The sequence below is a fragment of the Desmodus rotundus genome, chromosome 7 (assembly GCF_022682495.2).
Source record: "Desmodus rotundus isolate HL8 chromosome 7, HLdesRot8A.1, whole genome shotgun sequence".
NCBI classification, from domain to species: Eukaryota; Metazoa; Chordata; class Mammalia; order Chiroptera; family Phyllostomidae; genus Desmodus; species Desmodus rotundus.
The window spans coordinates 37,275,441-37,291,996 of record NC_071393.1 but is presented as its reverse complement, the minus strand read 5'-3'; the positions used below and the strand labels follow the sequence as shown (position 1 = coordinate 37,291,996).

General features: G+C 51.9%; 1 protein-coding gene across 5 annotated transcripts in view; it reads right to left on the bottom strand.

The window, feature by feature from the left end:
* Positions 1-821: 821 nt before the first annotated feature.
* Positions 822-16,556, bottom strand: part of GRAMD2A (GRAM domain containing 2A) — a 33,166-nt gene continuing 17,431 nt past the window's right edge. The window contains exons 1-12 of one of the 5 annotated variants that reach the window (XM_045192931.2): positions 9,303-9,467; positions 9,138-9,230; positions 8,210-8,267; positions 7,792-7,867; positions 7,121-7,224; positions 6,463-6,561; positions 6,270-6,341; positions 5,729-5,791; positions 4,581-4,725; positions 4,277-4,376; positions 3,436-3,540; positions 822-3,200 (exon numbers count right to left, since the gene is read on the bottom strand). In XM_045192931.2, coding sequence (XP_045048866.2) covers positions 3,197-3,200; positions 3,436-3,540; positions 4,277-4,376; positions 4,581-4,725; positions 5,729-5,791; positions 6,270-6,341; positions 6,463-6,561; positions 7,121-7,224; positions 7,792-7,867; positions 8,210-8,267; positions 9,138-9,220 — 909 coding nt within the window. In that variant the 5' untranslated portion in view covers positions 9,221-9,230; positions 9,303-9,467 and the 3' untranslated portion in view covers positions 822-3,196. Of the gene's footprint in view, positions 3,201-3,431; positions 3,541-4,276; positions 4,377-4,580; positions 4,726-5,728; positions 5,792-6,269; positions 6,342-6,462; positions 6,562-7,120; positions 7,225-7,791; positions 7,868-8,209; positions 8,855-9,137; positions 9,231-9,302; positions 9,468-16,556 lie in introns of those variants that run through there. The other 4 variants (XM_045192928.2, XM_071221929.1, XM_045192933.3 and 1 more) reach the window with 4 other exon arrangements.

The window sequence follows — 16,556 nt, the reverse complement described above, 5'->3', positions numbered from 1 at the left end:
CCTTTGCCAGGAATGCTCGCCTTTCAGCTCCACCCATGGCTGGCTCCTCATTCTTTAAGAACCGGCTTAAATGTCACTTCGGAGAGCCTTTCCTGACCACCTATCTAGAGCCATCTTCCTCATTAACCTCCTATCACTGTATCTTTCCTTCCTGGCACTTAATCATAACCTGCAGTTACCGCATTTGTTTACATATTTACTTGGAGCTTGCATTCACAGGGAACGCAAGTGCCAAGGAGGGGGCGGAGATACTGCCTAACAGGGCCACGGCGACAGTCTAGGGCCCAGCATAGTACCCGGCACACAGTCTGGGCTCCATATTTACAGAGTAAGTGAATTCCTACTACAGGGGGCATCTAGGGAGAAAGCAAGGTGACGGGTGGCCCCAGCTGGAGTTTAACCTGCCAAAACGAGGCTTGATATCAGAGAAAAGATCACAGGAATTTTCTAGTGCCCAGTTCTGGGCTTTAATTCCTGGGTACTCAGTGCCCGAGTACTGAGAAGCACAGCACTATTCAAACCAAGGACATTGCTTTAGAGTTGCCCTGGAGAAATGGGGAGTCCTCCTCCATGTCCCCCCAGCAGAGACAGACCGTGGTGGTTTGCTGTGGCCATGCTTCCCCTTTGCCATGTGCCGGAAGCATGAGTTAGCTCAGCTAAAGTCCTGTGAGGTTTGCAGAGTACTTGGGATTCCAGGAGCGACTTGGGCTTTTTCACTCTCCCTGGAGCCAGATATGTGAGTGAGAGCACCTTTAGCGAGCAGTCACAAGATGCAGATGAACTTTCCATACCACAGGACACTAGCAAAATCAGAATTTGTTTATTTAAAACTATTTTCAAAGGCTAATGCCATAGTGAAACAACCCAAGAATAGTTGAACCAAACTGTCAGGGGTATTAGAGGAACGTGGGCCGATGCGAGCAGGTCTGTATAAAGACACGCGGTTTATAAGTGAGCACAAGAGAAGGTACTCTGGCCCCAGAGAGCCAGGCTGGGGGGCGAAAGGGAAAAACAGAGAAAGGACCCTCCAAAGGGGCAGGCACACCCATATCACTCAGAGCCCTGGGCCTCAGGGGGCCTCCAAAGCCGCCTGCCCTGTGGCATGCCTCTCGCCCTTTCTGAGCCCAGGACATGGCTATGCTCGTCAGCATCACAGCCACTACGACGTGGCACCTCTCGGGGCCTCTGGGTCACCTTAGCAAGGCTCAGAGAATGGGTCTTCTCTCCCCACCCTGCAGCAAGGACCAGGGAGGGGAGACTCTAGGGAATGTAGTATTATGTCCCCCAGACCAGGAGAAAAGGAGTGATGAGGGGGGCTGGCTTCCAAAGAAGGGTGAGTATTCATCCAGTGTGGCACTATAGGGGCACAGAACAGTGAGTTTCACCTGAGACGGACAGATGCGGTGCAAGCAACCTGCAAGGCCAGGCTCAAAGCTTAGTCCTGGTCCCTAGACCCTCGAGACCTGCAGACTGAGCTTGGAGAGTCCTACTGTCTGTCCCTCCAGTCCCCATGTGGGTTTGTCGTGAACAGGGCAGACGGTCACGGCTCTGTAGTAAATCATTTCCACTCGGACCTCTCCCCAGTTAACCTCTCAGGCGTCTGAAAATAGGAAACGGGCCATTTCTGACACCTCTCTCCTCATCACCAGCGACTTTCCCTGATCCTGCCGGCCTCACTGCAGCCCTTACAGAACTTCCCAAGTCACTGGGGTAGCGGGCGGGCCCCCGGGGAGAGCAGGCCGGAGTTCTGAGGTACAGAGCAGCTTTTCAGACTAGAGGAGACCTTGACAGAGAAGGAGGAGTCTCTAAATCCGAGCCACAACTGTTCACACTTTCCATCTTCTCCCTCTCTTGTCCCCAAAGGTACCCTCTCTTTGATTGCCTTGGTCCCTGTGCTGTACCAGGCCCACTTTGGACACCTCCACCTTTTCCATGGAGAACAGAGGTTATGGAGTGGCTACAGGTGATGCAGGCATCATGCCCAGTCCCCAGCCAGGCCTCCCCGACAGGCTGCTCTTGGCCACACCTAAGATGCAGGCAGTCAGGCAGAGAGTACAAAGCAATACCTCGGATCAAAGCCACCACCCTGGTCACACCTACTTCCCACCTGCGGCGCTTTGGAAATGCACATGCGCACCAGGGGGAGATCTGGTATCGGTCTGCGATCAAAGGCCCAGCCCTGTCCCACCAGGAAGGGAATGCTAGACCTCTGTTCCCCTTCGCAGCCCCTGACGCTGCCCCTGCTCCGGTGTGTCCACCCAGGGCTAGCCAGCCTCCTCATGAGGGGACAGGACAGAGCCTCAGCACAGAGCATAAGTATTCTTTTTTTAAATCCTCGACCAAGGACATGCTTATTGATTTTAGTGTGAGGAGAAGGGAGGGAGAGAGAGAGGAAGGGAGGGAGAGAGACAGAGAGAGAAGTATCGATGTGAGAGAGAAACATGGATCTGTTGCCTCCCACACGTGGGGACTGAACCTGCAACCCAGGCATGTGTCCCAACTGGGAACAGAACTCTCAACCTTTTGGTTTCCAAGATGATGCTCCAACCAACTGAGCCACACCGGCCAGGGCAAATATTCCTTTCTTGATGGAGTCCTGGCCATAGGCCCTTCCCTCTCCCCTTTCAAAATTTGCCCCCACCTCCCTCCAGTCTGCCCTAGGCCTGATGGGTGGGCACCTGGACCCCTGCAGGGAAGTTCTGTGGGCCAAGGAGCAGGGACTCTCAGCAGTGGGGACAGAACAGAGCCCACACTCGTGGTTTGGGTGCTGGCCTCTGTCGTAGCACCGGACTGAGCCATGTGACAAAGAGCTGCCTCTCACATGTCAAAGCATTGGCCTCTGTCCCTTGGTGGCCCTAGTGCTCTGCCTGTGTGCCAGAAGTCTTTCCGAGGAACAAGGTAAACTTTTTGTCACTGAACTGGTTGCTGAGGCTTAGTGTACAGGATGCTTCAGCTGGTTCTAAAAACCTGGCTTTTTGTCTGAGTTCAGAAATCATAGGAGCTTTTTAAACAGGTACTTCAGTTCACTCATTAGAGGAAGCAGAAGAGTCGGGGGAAGAGGAGGGATTCTGGGCCATTTTCCTTCATAGTCAGTCCCAGCACAGCAGCAGCGTCGTGGACCCAAGGGGGCCACTGATGGGCCCTTAGCACCCAAGGCATTCTTCTGGGCAGAGTGAGGACAGAGGCCAAGAGGCCGTTACCTGCACACAGGAGAGACGCCCAGATCAGAGAAAGGGCCTAGACGGTAGAAAGGTCGACGAAGCCTCCCCTCCTGCCCTCGTAAACTGAGTCGGGTGGGGTCTGCGCACCCTGCACACTCTGCCCGACCTTGCTTGGGGCCAGCCCAGCGAGGGTAACAAGCAGCCTGGCTGTGGGTTTTGGTCCCTGTCCTTAGCCCTGAATCCCAGAGGCACTGGGAAGAAAAGGGGGTGTCACCTGTGCCCAGGGACTGGGCCATCCCAGTTCAGGGAGCAGAGCTGCTGTTCCAGCCGGGAGATGCGGAATGCCAGGTAGGATGAAGACAGGACCAAGAAGCAGATCCTGGAGGGAAAGGGGCAGCGGGGCTGAATCTCTCTTCTAGAAGAGGGGCATTTTTAGAGGCTCACCAAAAGTGGGAGCGGGACTGAGCTCCTCTGGCAACTGGAAGAATTACAGAACCCTTGGCACACTGAGTCCCATGGGTCCCTGGAGGTGTCCTCAAGGCCCAGCAGGAGTTCGGGTTCTTCAGCTGCTCCTGCCTTCCCTCTCACCAGCCACCCTGGTCCGGCCCCTCCTCTGGCAGAGTAAGATCGCCCTCTAAGGGGGTAGGCCCCAGCCAGCTGAGCCAGGGAAAGGCAACGAGGCTAGATGAGAGGAAGCCAGGGGCTGGGCGTTGGTGACACATCCCATCCAGCTCACCGTCCACTGGTCCTCAGGCGGTCACAGACCAGTCTGGGGTACCAGGAACTGCCCTAATAGTGGCTTTCCCCTAGTCTGTCTGATGCCGGCCCTCCCAGTTCTGCACGGCGCCTTGTCCGTTTTCCCAGAGTTTCATATCCTGCCCTCCTCATTGTGCCCAGCCTTAACCCTAAATTACAGGGCTGTGAAAATAAAAACTAGAGATACTCTGTCTCACCACAGAAGGGCCTGCCCGGTGACCTCCAGACACCACCCAGGAGCTTCCAGTTGACTCCAACTCTTCCCCTCGCTCCTGTGACCTCCCCACACACCAGGGCCCCTGTTCCAAACCCCCAGACAGCCGGGTGGGTCTGCCCCCTACCCCAGTACCGTCACCTACAACACAAAGAAGACCTTGAGGAGCCGGTAATTCCAGAGCTTCAGTTCCTCATTGCTCCTGGGCTCCCCCGCCAGTGCCTCCTGCTCACAGACAGCATTTTCTGCAGTAAGAGAGCAGTTGGTCACCTTCCTTCCTGGGACAGGCAGGGCCCCAGCTGGACTCTCGGCTTGCCCTACAGACTCTCGGAGGAAGAAGGGAACAGCTCTCAGAAGCCCTGCTGGCTGTGAAGGTCCCTTTTCACAGAAGTAAGGGGAGAAGCCTGGTTTTTGCGCACCGCCGCTGTGGACAAGCCCCCTGAACTCACCAGACCGCGGAGGTTTCCTGGAGGGGAATGAGCTGTCCGGGGAGCCCATGGATGCCCGAGGGATACAAGGGATGCTGTCTGGGAGGGACAGGGACCTAGAGGCAGGGCACACTTTTCTCCACTTCATCTCAGGGATGAGGACTTCCTGCAGAGAAAGCAGGAGAAGCTGTCCCATCATGGCCCTTGGGATCTTACTTGCCCTCAGGGGCCCATGCCAGCTTTGTCAAAGCTTTCTTCACATATTACCAACACAGATGCCCAGCATGTCATGGAAGCAGGCACCCAGGAGGGGAACCACTGGCAGAGCAACCACGGTCTCTCCTATCTGCTCTCTTGCTGTGCCCAGCTGCTCTTCCAGGGAACAATGTCTTTGCAGAGTGCCAGTATAGAGCCACAGGGGGATCCAAGACATGAGACCACCCAAGTGTGTGGTCAGGCCAGCTGAGTTCGAGGAGGCTCAGCACACCCTGTCTCAGGTGGGATAAGTCATGACTCCTAATCTGGGCGCAAAGCCTAAGCACGTCACTGATCTTGGCAGTGGGCACTGAAGGTCCCCGGCAACAAAAACGGGAACGTCACCTTCTGTCTCGCTGCACGGTATTGTGCATATTGCATGCTTGGCTGACTGCTTAATGGTTACTGAAGGAGGCTTCAAACACCACGGGGCCACTTCCACCCCCAGCTCCACTCTAAAAACTCAGCTCTGCCTGCCCAGAAGAACCCCAGCTGGCAAAGGAAACTGCTGGGATCTCAGCAAGTCTGAAATGAGTCTCAGTTCTACATTGATGGCCTTCGAAGTTCTTCTCCAGGGATATCGCTATCTTCTAAAAGGCCTTCCTGACTTTGCTAAAGGAAAAAGGATAGGTCACTGGTTCTCTCCCTGTAAAGGTGTGGGACCCGATCTGGACTGTTCTGGGGGCTGGATATCTGTTCTGCTCACAAAGCCAGCAGATCTGCCCAGGACTTGGTGGCTCTGCGTGGTATGGGGTGTGGTGGGTCCAGGAGACCCCTGACACAGCATGGCTGCTGGCTCTTGTGCTTGGTGCCTCAGTCGTGCATTGGGGGCCCCTCCCTGCCTGGAAGGCCTGAGCGTCCAGGCCACAGGCAATCTCAAGCCAGCAGTGGTTGCTCCCAGCCTCAGCTCTCACCAGGGACTCGCACTCAGGTTCCTCTGGAAATTCTCTTACACTCAGACTCTTCTTGCTGGAAGGCTGAGGAGGAAAGGGAATAGGGGTCACTTGTCCATCTGGAACAGCCACGGTCAGCCATGGGGAGGCGTTAACGTGCCTTAAGAGAGCTCTACCTCCGTTTTGGATCCGATGGAGCCTAGCTCCCAGCATTTGCAGGGGTGCCTGATTTAATGCTGGGGCAGAGGGGCAAGTCCAAGGCACCTACTCTCCGGAGCTGCTGCCACCCCTCCCCCTTCCACACCTTAGGCCAGAGGGAGCTACAGGCATCCAGAGAAGCAGCCCATGCTGCTGTCTGCCTGTACACTGAGGAAGCCCAAGGGAGGGCGTATACATGGGGATGCACCAAGTCCCAAAGAGACATGCTCACAAATGCACACAGTCCAAGGATGGCCTCTCTGTGCTGAAGAAATGGGCCGATCTCCCCAAGAGCCTCGTTCCCAAGACCTCAGTCCAGGCCTGAGCAGCCTCCCTGCCTAACTCCTGCTCCTGAACCCCATACCTGTAGGTGAGTGCAGACCCTCCTCAGCACATCATACACACTGTCCCGGGAGAGCAGCGACACAAAAACGTACTGGGACAAGGAAGGAAAACAAGGGGGTTGGGGTGAGCGAAGACTTGGGAGAGAGACAGAGCCAGGCTGTGCGCCCCCAGGGCAGGGACAGGGGACTGGTGATGGTGTCAGACGCACACACCTTCTGGCTCGTGTTGGTGGTGACAGCCAGGCCATTGGGAAGGAGCCGCGCCATCTTATGTTTCTTGACCATCTTCACAGACACCACGGGGATGACCACCTGCGGGTGGGGGGGGCGGAACACGCTGTTCTCAGGACTCATTCCCAGGGGCACTGTCCCTGTGCTCTGGCACCGAGCCCCTGCCCCAGCCGGCAGGGAGCCACGCACTGGTACGGTGGAGAAGCCTGGCCCAACGCGGCAGAGAGCATCCGGAGCTTCCCCTTCCCGCGCAGGCCTCCCTTCCCTGACCCCGCTTTCGCCCTCTTATCCAGGAGGCCACGGCTGGCGGCGCTGTTGAGCCTCTACCCCAGTGATGGGCTTCCCTGAGCTACTCCCTGACCACAGTTCTGGCTGCCCCTAAGTGTGACATCCCACTCTGATTCTGAAGGTATTTCAGAGGCAGAACAATTTGGCTGTGAACTGTTCAGCCCAACTCAGGCCAGATGCAGAGTCTAGATTTGGGGCCCCTGTTTTGGAAGGGGCAGGACTGACACCAGGCAGGACGCAGCACCGCTGCTCACCCAATCAGCAAGCAGCAGACAGGCGTGGGCAAAGGTGTGCCCCTGGGCTGCGGCTGGACCCTCACTGGACTATAGCTGACCTTGCCAGTCTTTACTACCTTGATATCCTTGCCAAAGAGGCTGGCATGGAAGCAGAGCCAGTTGGGGGAGATATAGAGCCGTCCCTGGAGAAGGAGGTCCCTCTGGAGAGCGCAGGAGCACACTGGGAAGTTGCAGGAGAGAAGACCGCCATGAGCGAGGTCAGTCAGGAAGCCCCAGTCCAGAGTCCAGCCTCAGAAACGGTCCTCCTCAGACCCCCACGTCCCAAACGACCCGTCCCCAGTGCCCCTCGAGTTCTAACTGCCACCACCCCATGCCCGCTGACTGCTAGATGTTTCCTCTCCTCCATCCACGCCCCAAAGGGCCTGGACAGGCTTCTGCCCCAGTGCCCCGAGCCTGGATTCTCACTCCCTCAGGGAAAATCCCTTGCCCTGCCTGCCCTGCCTGCAGAGAGGACCGCCACAGGCTCAGGGAGAGGCCTGAGCAGGAAACAATAGTCACTGATAACAGCAGAATAGATATAAGATTTGGAAGCCCTGACATTTCCTCAAGAAAACTTTCACAAGTTCAACCTCATATCCCAAACCAGCCTAGTCTTCTCACACTTTTGAAGAAAAACGGACCAACCACATCCAAAAGGCAGCCAGTTCCCATTTCTAAATCGCGAGGCCAGTACCTGGGCTTCGGGCACCGCAGGGGCCTGCCCAGGCACGCAGGGGAGACAGCTCACCTTTGAGAACTGCCTCCTCCGAGGGGATGTCCTTGAACAGCTTATGGTATTGCTGGTTGTATTTACTCAGCAGTGTCTGCAAACACAGGGGCTGGGGTTGAGAAGTCCTGGGAGATCACACACCCCAGGGGCCCTGCCCCAGCCACCAGGTCATGCTGCAGGCCCCCCAGGGACTGAGCATAAAGAGGCTGCTAAGTAGCCAGCTGGTGTAGAGGGCTGAGTTCCGAGCATAGCTTGTCCCCTGTTCACGCTGGGTGCTGCCAGGCAGCCTGTGCCTGGAAGGGAAATGCACCACTCCCACCCAGGAGGGGACACCATTCAGGTGCACTGGTGGCCAAGGAGCAAGCAGTCACCGAATTCAGGTGGCCCAGGGCCCCTCCCTTGCTGGGCAGCAAGAAGTTGGCCTTCACACACTTACCCCTTCTCGATTGTACTTCTTTATCTCTTCACCCTTCAGGCCTTCTGGCCAGTGCAGACTGCAAAGGAGACATTCCATTCCAGGGGCAAGGAACCCTCGAGCCCTACCCATGCATCCTCAGTGCCAGTTCTGCCCTGGCTTCAAGCCAGAAGCTCGGGGCAGAGATTGGAGAAGGGCCCTTCTCTAGGGACTATAGAACAGTGATAAGCACAGCAGCCGAGCAACTCGACCCTGGGGAAGGACGCTCCTGTTTGCACAGAGGGGCCGCACAAAGGAGTCCCAGTGACCCCTCCCTCCAGACAGCTGTGAGCAGTGCCCCAACCCCCGACCCCAGGAGATTTGCTCAGCCTGAGCTCAGATCTCCCAGCGAAGGTTAGGTGCCATCCACCCCTGGGTGTCAAAAACCCTTTCCTATTTCTCTGGCCAAGGGGTAAGTGGGGGAACAGACTCAAGAATAAAGGAGTAGCAGGCACAGGGAGGGAAGAGAGCCGTCTGGGGAGTGGGTGAGACGGTGGTGTCAGACTCACAGCTCCGGGGCCTGACCATAGGCCATGATCCCAGCTGGGCTGCCCTCCCAGCAGCCTCCTCCTGGTGGCCTGGAGCTCTGCAGTGAGGTGTTCGGCAGGCTCACCTGACCTCACAGAGGCTACCAAGGTTGGGGGAGAATGGGGAGGTGCTGAAACGCAAACCTTTGTCCTAGCCAAGTTGGCCTGAGGACAGGTGGGCAGGAGGCTGGTAACCTGAGAAGCTGGGACTCTGCTAGGTCCCAGTGCACTGGGTCAGGCCTGGGAGTGGGAGGAAGAGGCCCTGGGCAATCTAGGATCCGCCTAACATCCTCACTCAGCTTTACAGTCCCATTTCCAACAGGTCACCTCCCGAGGGCTTCCCACCCCCATCCATACGCCTGTCCTACGTGGCAGGGCCTCACCTGGAGTCCTGAGATGTCGGAACCCTGTCCGGTTTCTCTGCACAGAACACGGGACTCTTCAGAGAAGTCGTCTTCCCATGCATCTGTTGGTTGCTAAGAAGAAACAGGTCCACATTGGGAAGGGGGGCTTCAAGGGAACCCCTTTCCCTACCAGCTCCAGCGTACCCAGGGCAGCTGCCTCTGCTTGCCGCCCCAGACTAGCCCTGCTCTTCGGGGGTGAGGCTGTGAAGACACTGCAGCCCCAAGGTAGCAGCTCAGACAGGTGTTCTGGAGCAGCCACCAGAGGAGGGAGTCTCACTAGCTGTCTTTCCTAGAAGTCTGAGCTCAGTTTGTTACTGGGCCGGAAGAAAATCAATCCACCTTATGTGGATGCCAGGCAGAATTAGGCCTCTGGTCCCACCCTTAAGAAGGCACAGTGGGAGGGAGGACTCGGAGACTCACTCAAGGCTGAAAGCCAGTTTCTGAGCATTACCGTAAACTGTCGGTTTCTGGGAAAGGACGCTGGACACAGGAGGCCTTTTCAAAGCTGAGGAACTGAGGCGTCCTAGGATGTGGGAGTGGACTCCAGAGAGTTCACAGGTGAGTGTGGGCCAGGAGGGGAGGGGCTGCCCCACACCAGGAAGTCACCACTGGCTGCCTTTGGACAATCAGCGTAGTTCAGCCTGAGGGCCAATCCTTCTCAAAAATGCCCCAGACTGAAGGCCCTGGAAGGAGGAGACACCTCTTCCCTGGGAAGAAGGAGCTCCTCAATGGCCTTTGAGTTCATGCCTCCAGTAGATGGCTCCAAACAATAGGGTTCCCTGCTTTCTGCCCCTCCAGGAAGACAGGCTTGAAATAATAAAGCCTGAGCAGTCAACCTGGGCCCAGGGCTGATGGGAAGAGAGGATGGCCGACACACAGAGCCAAGGCAGGACAGTGCGGTGGCAGGAATAGGTAATGAGGTCCTGTGCAGTGGTCTCTCCCAGGGGGGGGAGCTGGAACCTGGAGCCTGCCCATCACAGTGCTCAGGTGCTCTCAGCTCTGTGACTTAGGCAAGTCCAAGTTCTCTCGTTCAAGAACAGAGTTACAGACTCAGCAGAGATCTGCCAAGACACTCAGAGATTATTTAGTCTGATTCCTACTCCCTGCCCCGCTCCTGCCCCCAGACCCTTGTACAGATTAGGAAACTGAGACCAAGCAGGGAACAGGCTGTACATATATCACAACCAAGTGACCTCACCCACAAAATCGGCCCGGCCACAGCTCTGTGACCTGGTGACCTCCGCCTCGGTCTTATGGAGGGTTTTGATGTACACATCAACATATATTTCTTAAATCTTGCAGAGCGACAGATTGTGCTAGTGATCTGACACTTTGACTCCCAAAGTTAATTTCAGAATTTATTTCGTTCCGTCATTTCACATTTCACAGAGGCTTTTTTCCCCCCTTGATTTTAAAAAATATTTTTTTCTTTTATTGATTCTAGAGACAGGGGGAGGACGGGAGAAACAGGGAGAGAAGCATCAGTGTGAGAGGCTCGCAACCCAGGCGTGCGCCCAGCATCAAGCCCGCGACCTTTTGGTTTGCAGGATGATGCCCACTAACAGTGCCATTCCAGCCAGCGTCCCCCTTGTTTTTTTAATGCTCATTATAGAAAATGTAATGGTCAAAATTACCCATAAGAAAAATATCCCTCCAAATCACCCAAAGGTACAATTATGCATAAATTCATAATTTATGTGAGTGGGATTATATGTCATATAATTTGTATGTCCTATTTTTCTTTCTTAACATAATTTCATGAGAAATTCTCCATATCACTGTCCATTCCTAAGGTAGAGCCTCAGAAGTGAAATTAGTGGATCGCGAGTGGACATCTCTCAGGCTCATTAGACCCACTTCCGAAATGCTTTCCAGGTGCTTTCCCAGTTGGCGCGGACTCAGCGCTGAATCAGGGTGCCCATGGCCTTAGGTCCATGCCCTGCACTGGGCATTATCTTTTTATCACCTTTGCAACTTGATAGGTGAGAATATATTGTTTTTACTTCTATTTCTACTTACTGCTAGGTTGAACATTTTTTCCCAAATATTTATTAACCACTGAAATGTGAATTGTCCATAAGGATCTTCCTATTTTTCTTACTGATTTGTACAAACTCTTTATTGAGAATATTAATCCTTGGCTTATCATTTCTGCAAATATTTCCCCCAGTTAGTCATTTGTCTTTTAGTTTTGTCTGGTATTGTTGCTATATTTGTGTTTAATTTTTGTGTGGTAGATTCCATCTGCCTCTTTCATCTCTCTGTCCCTTACTTGGTTTGAGTGCTTCATGAGAAATTCTCTATACCACTGTCCATTCATTATTGAGCATCCCGCTCTTGGTTTGATAAGAGAATTATAAGATAATGAAGAAATTGAAGAAGATTCATACAAATGGAAACATATACTGTGTTCATGGATAGGAAGAATTAAATCATTAAAATGTCCATACTACCCAAAGCAATCTATAGATTCAACCCAATTCCTATCAAAATACCAATAATATTTTCTAATACCAATAATATATTTTTTAAGATTTTATTTACTTTTAGAGAGAAGGAAAGGGAGGGAGAAAGAGAGGGAGAGAAACATCGACATGACAGGGATACATTGATTGATTGCCTCTCATGCGCCCCCTACTGGGGACCTGGCCCACAACCCAGGCATGTGCCCTGAGTGGGAATGAACCGGTGGCCTTTATGTTCGCAGGCCAGGACTCAATCCACTGAGCCACATCATCCAGGGCTACCAATAATAGTTTTATTTTTATTGATCTTGGGAAGAGAGAGAGGTGGGGGAGAGAGAGAGAAACATTGACCCATTGCTCCACCTGTCCATCCATTCATTGGTTGCCCCTTGTATGTACTCTAACTGGGGATCAAACCCACAACCTTGGACAACTCTCTCACCAACTGAGCTACTCAACCAGGGCCCAATGGCATATTTCACAGAACTAGAACAAGAAATCCAAAAATTTATATGGAACTACAAAGACCAAATAGCCTCAGGAATATTGAGAAAGAAGAAAAAATCAGAGGTATTACGCTACCTGATAATCAAACTATACTACAAGGCCATAGTAATCAAAATAGAATAGTACTGGCATAAAAACAGACACATAAATCAATGGAATAGAACAGAGAAGCCAGAAACAAACGCACGTCTATATGGTCAATTAATATTTGACAAAGGAGGCTAGAACATACAATGGGGTGAAGACAGTCTATTAAATACATGGTGCTGGGAAAATTGGACAGATACACACAAAAAAATGAAACTAGACCACCTTCTTATACCACATCCAAGAATAAACTCAAAATGAATTAAAGACTTAAATGTAAGACTCAAAACCATGAAACTCCTAGAAGAAAACATAGACAGTAAAATCTCTGACATTTTTTGCCCTCGCTGGTATGGCTCATTTGGTTGGGGAGTCAACCTGTAGACAAAAAGGTGTTGAAGATTCGATTCTTGGTCGGGGTGCATACCCAGGTTGTGGGTTCAATCCCTGGTTGGGGCACGTATGGGAAGCAACCAATCAACATCTGTCTGTCTGTCTGTCTCTCAAAGCAATGAAAAAAATGTCCTTGGGTGAGGATAACAAAAATGAGCAAATAAAAAATCTCTGACATTTCTCTTAGCAATTTTCTTCTGTTATATCTCCTTGGGCAAGGAACATAAAAAATAAATAAATGGCATCACGTCAAACTCAAAAGTTTTTGCGCAGCAAAGGAAACCAGCAACAAAGCAAAAGACAACCTGCTGAATGAGATATTTGTCAATGATACATCCAACAAGCGGGTAATATCCAAAATTGATAAAGAACTCATACTACTTAAAGTAAACAATCCAATTCAGAAATGGGCAGAGGACCTGAATAGACACCTCTTCAAAGAGGACAGGTTGGTGGTCAGTGGTCACAGCCAGTCCTTGAAGCTGACTGGCCTGGGTAAATCCCTCCCATTGACCTGCCAACAGCAACCAATGCTCATCTACAAGAGGCGGCTGTACTCAGACCACTCAAAGGGCACACCTTGAATACCCAGCATGGGTGAAAGGGGAGGCTGTGCCACTGGACCCTACAGGACACCTACTACATTAGGCCACACTACCAAAACAGTGAGTTATAACAGCTCTACCTAATTCATAGAAACAAACACAAGGAGGCTGCCCAAAGGAAGAGACAAAGAAACCTGGTCCAAATGAAAAAACAGATCAAAACTCTAGAAAAAGAACTAAACAAAATGGAGACGAGCAATCTATCAGATTCAGAGCTCAAGACACTGGTTATAAGGATGTGCAAGGAACTTAGGACCTCAAGAGCATAAAAAAAGATCCAGTCAGAAATGAAGGATTCACTAATTGAAATAAAGAACAATTTATGGGGAAACAACAGTAGAGTGTATGAAGCCAAGACTCAAAAACATAAGGAAGCAAAAAACAATGAATCAGAACAACAAGAAGACAAAAGAATCCAAAAACAATGAGGATAGTATAAGCAGCCTCTGGGACAACTTCAAGAGGCCCAACATTTGCATCATAGGTGTGCCAGAAGGAGAAAAGAAAGAGCAAACAATTGGAAATCTTTTTGAAAAAATAATGAAAGAAAATCCCCCAAATTTGGTGAAGGAAATAGACATGCAAGTCCAGGAAGCACAAAGACTCTCAAACAAGGTGAATGCAAAGCGCCCCACTCCAAGACACATCATAATTAAAATGCCAAATGTTAAAGATAAAGAGAGAATCTTAAAAGCAGCAAGAGAAAAGGAGACAGTTACCTACAAAGGAGTTCCCATAAGACTGTCAGCTGATTCCTCAAAAGAAACTTTGCAGGCAAGAAGGGATTGGTAAGAAATATTCAAAGTCATGAAAAGCAGGGACCTACAGTCAAGATGGCCCTACCCACCAAAGATATCATTTAAAATCAAAGGGCAGATAAAGAGCTTCCCAGGCAAGAAAAAAACTAAAGGAGTTCATCACCAAACCATTAGTAGGAAATGTTAAAGGAACTTAAGAAAAGAAGATCAAAACTATGAACAATAAAATGGCAATAAATACATACCTATCAATAGTTGAATCTAAAAAACAAACTAAGCAAACAAGAAGAACAGAGACAGAATTGTGGATACGGAGATTGTTTTGATGGTTGACAGATGGGAGGGGTGTGTAGGGGAATGGGCAAAGAGGTGAGGGGATTAAAAGTACAAATAGTTACAGAATACCCAGGGGGATGTAAGGTACAGTGTAGGAAAAGGAGTAGCCAAAGAATTTATATGCATGACCCATGGACATGAACAATGATGTGGAGATTGCCTGAGGGAGTGGGGGTGTTGGGTGGAGGGGGGCAAAGGGGGAAAGTTCGGACAACTGTAATAACATAATCAATAAAACATAACTAAAAAAAAAAGAATGAAATCTTACCATGTGTGACAGCATGGATGGACCTAGAGGGTATTGTGCTCAGTGAAATAAGTCAGAGACAGAAAGACAAATCATATGACATCACTTATATGTGGAATCTAAAGAACAAAATAAACAAACAAAATTAAAACAGACTCATAGATGCAGAGAGCGCCCAGGAGAGAGGGATTAGGGGGCTGGGTGAAACCATCATGGGGATGAAAAGTACAGCATAGGAAATACAGTCAATAATATTGTAAAAACTGTGTACGGTGCCAGGTCGGTATTGGAAATATCAGGGGGACCACTTTGTAAAGTCTATGGTTGTCTGACCACTCTGCTGTACACCTGAAACCGATACCAAGTAACACTGAAAGTAAACTATAATTGAAAAAACTATCAGGGTTTCTCAAATCCATATTTATTTTTTCAATCAAAGCTACAAATAATATTATTGTCACGAGGGTAATGGAGCAGAGGAGGCCCAGTATTTTGGACACTGAAGGGGTAGGAAAGGTTGGGAAAGTCCCCAGACGAGGTCCCTTCACCCTGCTGAGCCTGCTTGGAAGGCAGGACACCTGTGCGGAAGACACAGCAGGGCCCTGCTCAGTGGCTCGTGCAGGAACTCAGGCCACCTGCCCATTCCTTCCTTCCTTCCGCAAATGCTTACTGAGCTCATCGTACCAGGAGGCCAGTCTGGGGCCTGCTGAGATGGCAGAGATGGGCAGCTACCACCTGATGTCAGTTGGGGAGCCAGGCCCTTCAAGAAAGAAGAGACACCAAGAAGGTAGGAGAGGGAGAGAGGCAATGAGTAGGGAACCCAGAGATGGAGAGCCGGGCTGCTTCCCACAGACCTCAGGACTTGGCCTCACAGGACACCGGCCCACGCACTCCGCTCTGAGTGCCTCCCCCGGGCACTCACCCCCACATTTACCTCTCTCACCCTGCACCCCTGCCCTGCCACCGTGGCATACCCATCATCAAAGCGAGCTCAGTGCCATGCCCCAACGCTGCTCACTTATGAGCACCAAGTGTCCCTGAAAGGCTCCATCCTCCTCAGTGACCAGGGCCAGAGCCCTCCATTCATTCTTTGCCCCACCACTCAACCAATCAATCCTCAAGGCCCTGAGAGCCTTACCACCACTTACCCACAGTATCATCCACTTTCTCCGTTCCTGCTGCACCATGCAAGCCCAGGCTACCACTGTCTGATTCCTGGGTACTGGCAACAGCTTCCTAACTGAACCTGCCCCAGGCTTGCCCTTCCTTACCTGGCCCTCTCCTGCATGCACACTGCCAAATAGCTATCTGGGGCCCAGATCTGGCCCCCTTCTCCTGCTGACTTTGCTTCTTTAGTTCCCCCTTGCCTTCTCAGCTGGCCTTCCCAATTCTCCTGCTTCCCTTTCTAGACTCACCTGCAGCTCTGCTGAGCCCCATTACTTCCTCACCACAGCAGCCCTTCATGCCTCCTTGTTCACTGTACCTGGAATTCCCTCCTGTGCTTATCTACTTGATCATCTTACAAGCTCCAGTTCAAAGGTCCCTCCTCTGTGAAGCCTTCCCTGGTTTCCCTCCAGTAGAGCTGTGGTCCCTTGTCCCTTCCTTTATTCTGCTGCACCAGCACTTGGCACAACAGGCTGTACTTGTCTTTTTATACCCATCCCCGCCTCAACTATGAGCTCCCCCAGGGGTGCGTGTGCAACATCTCTGATTCCTGGGACACAGCAGGCACCCAGTGTTTGCTACATGAATGAGTGAAGGAGAGAGAGTCAAAGGAGATGACGACATACCAAGGGGGAGCAGGGGACAGAAGAAAGCAAGACGATCAGAGCGAAGGGACAGAACGCCTGATGCCCACCCAGCAGGGGAGGGAGGAGGGGGCTGGACAGGAGCTGGTGGGTCACCCGCAAATGGGCCCTTTCCTCTAGGAGCCCTGGCCTGCGGGGTGGGCAGGCAGCCCTGGCCCAGCACAAGTTGGCACTCAATCCACGTGGCTGACT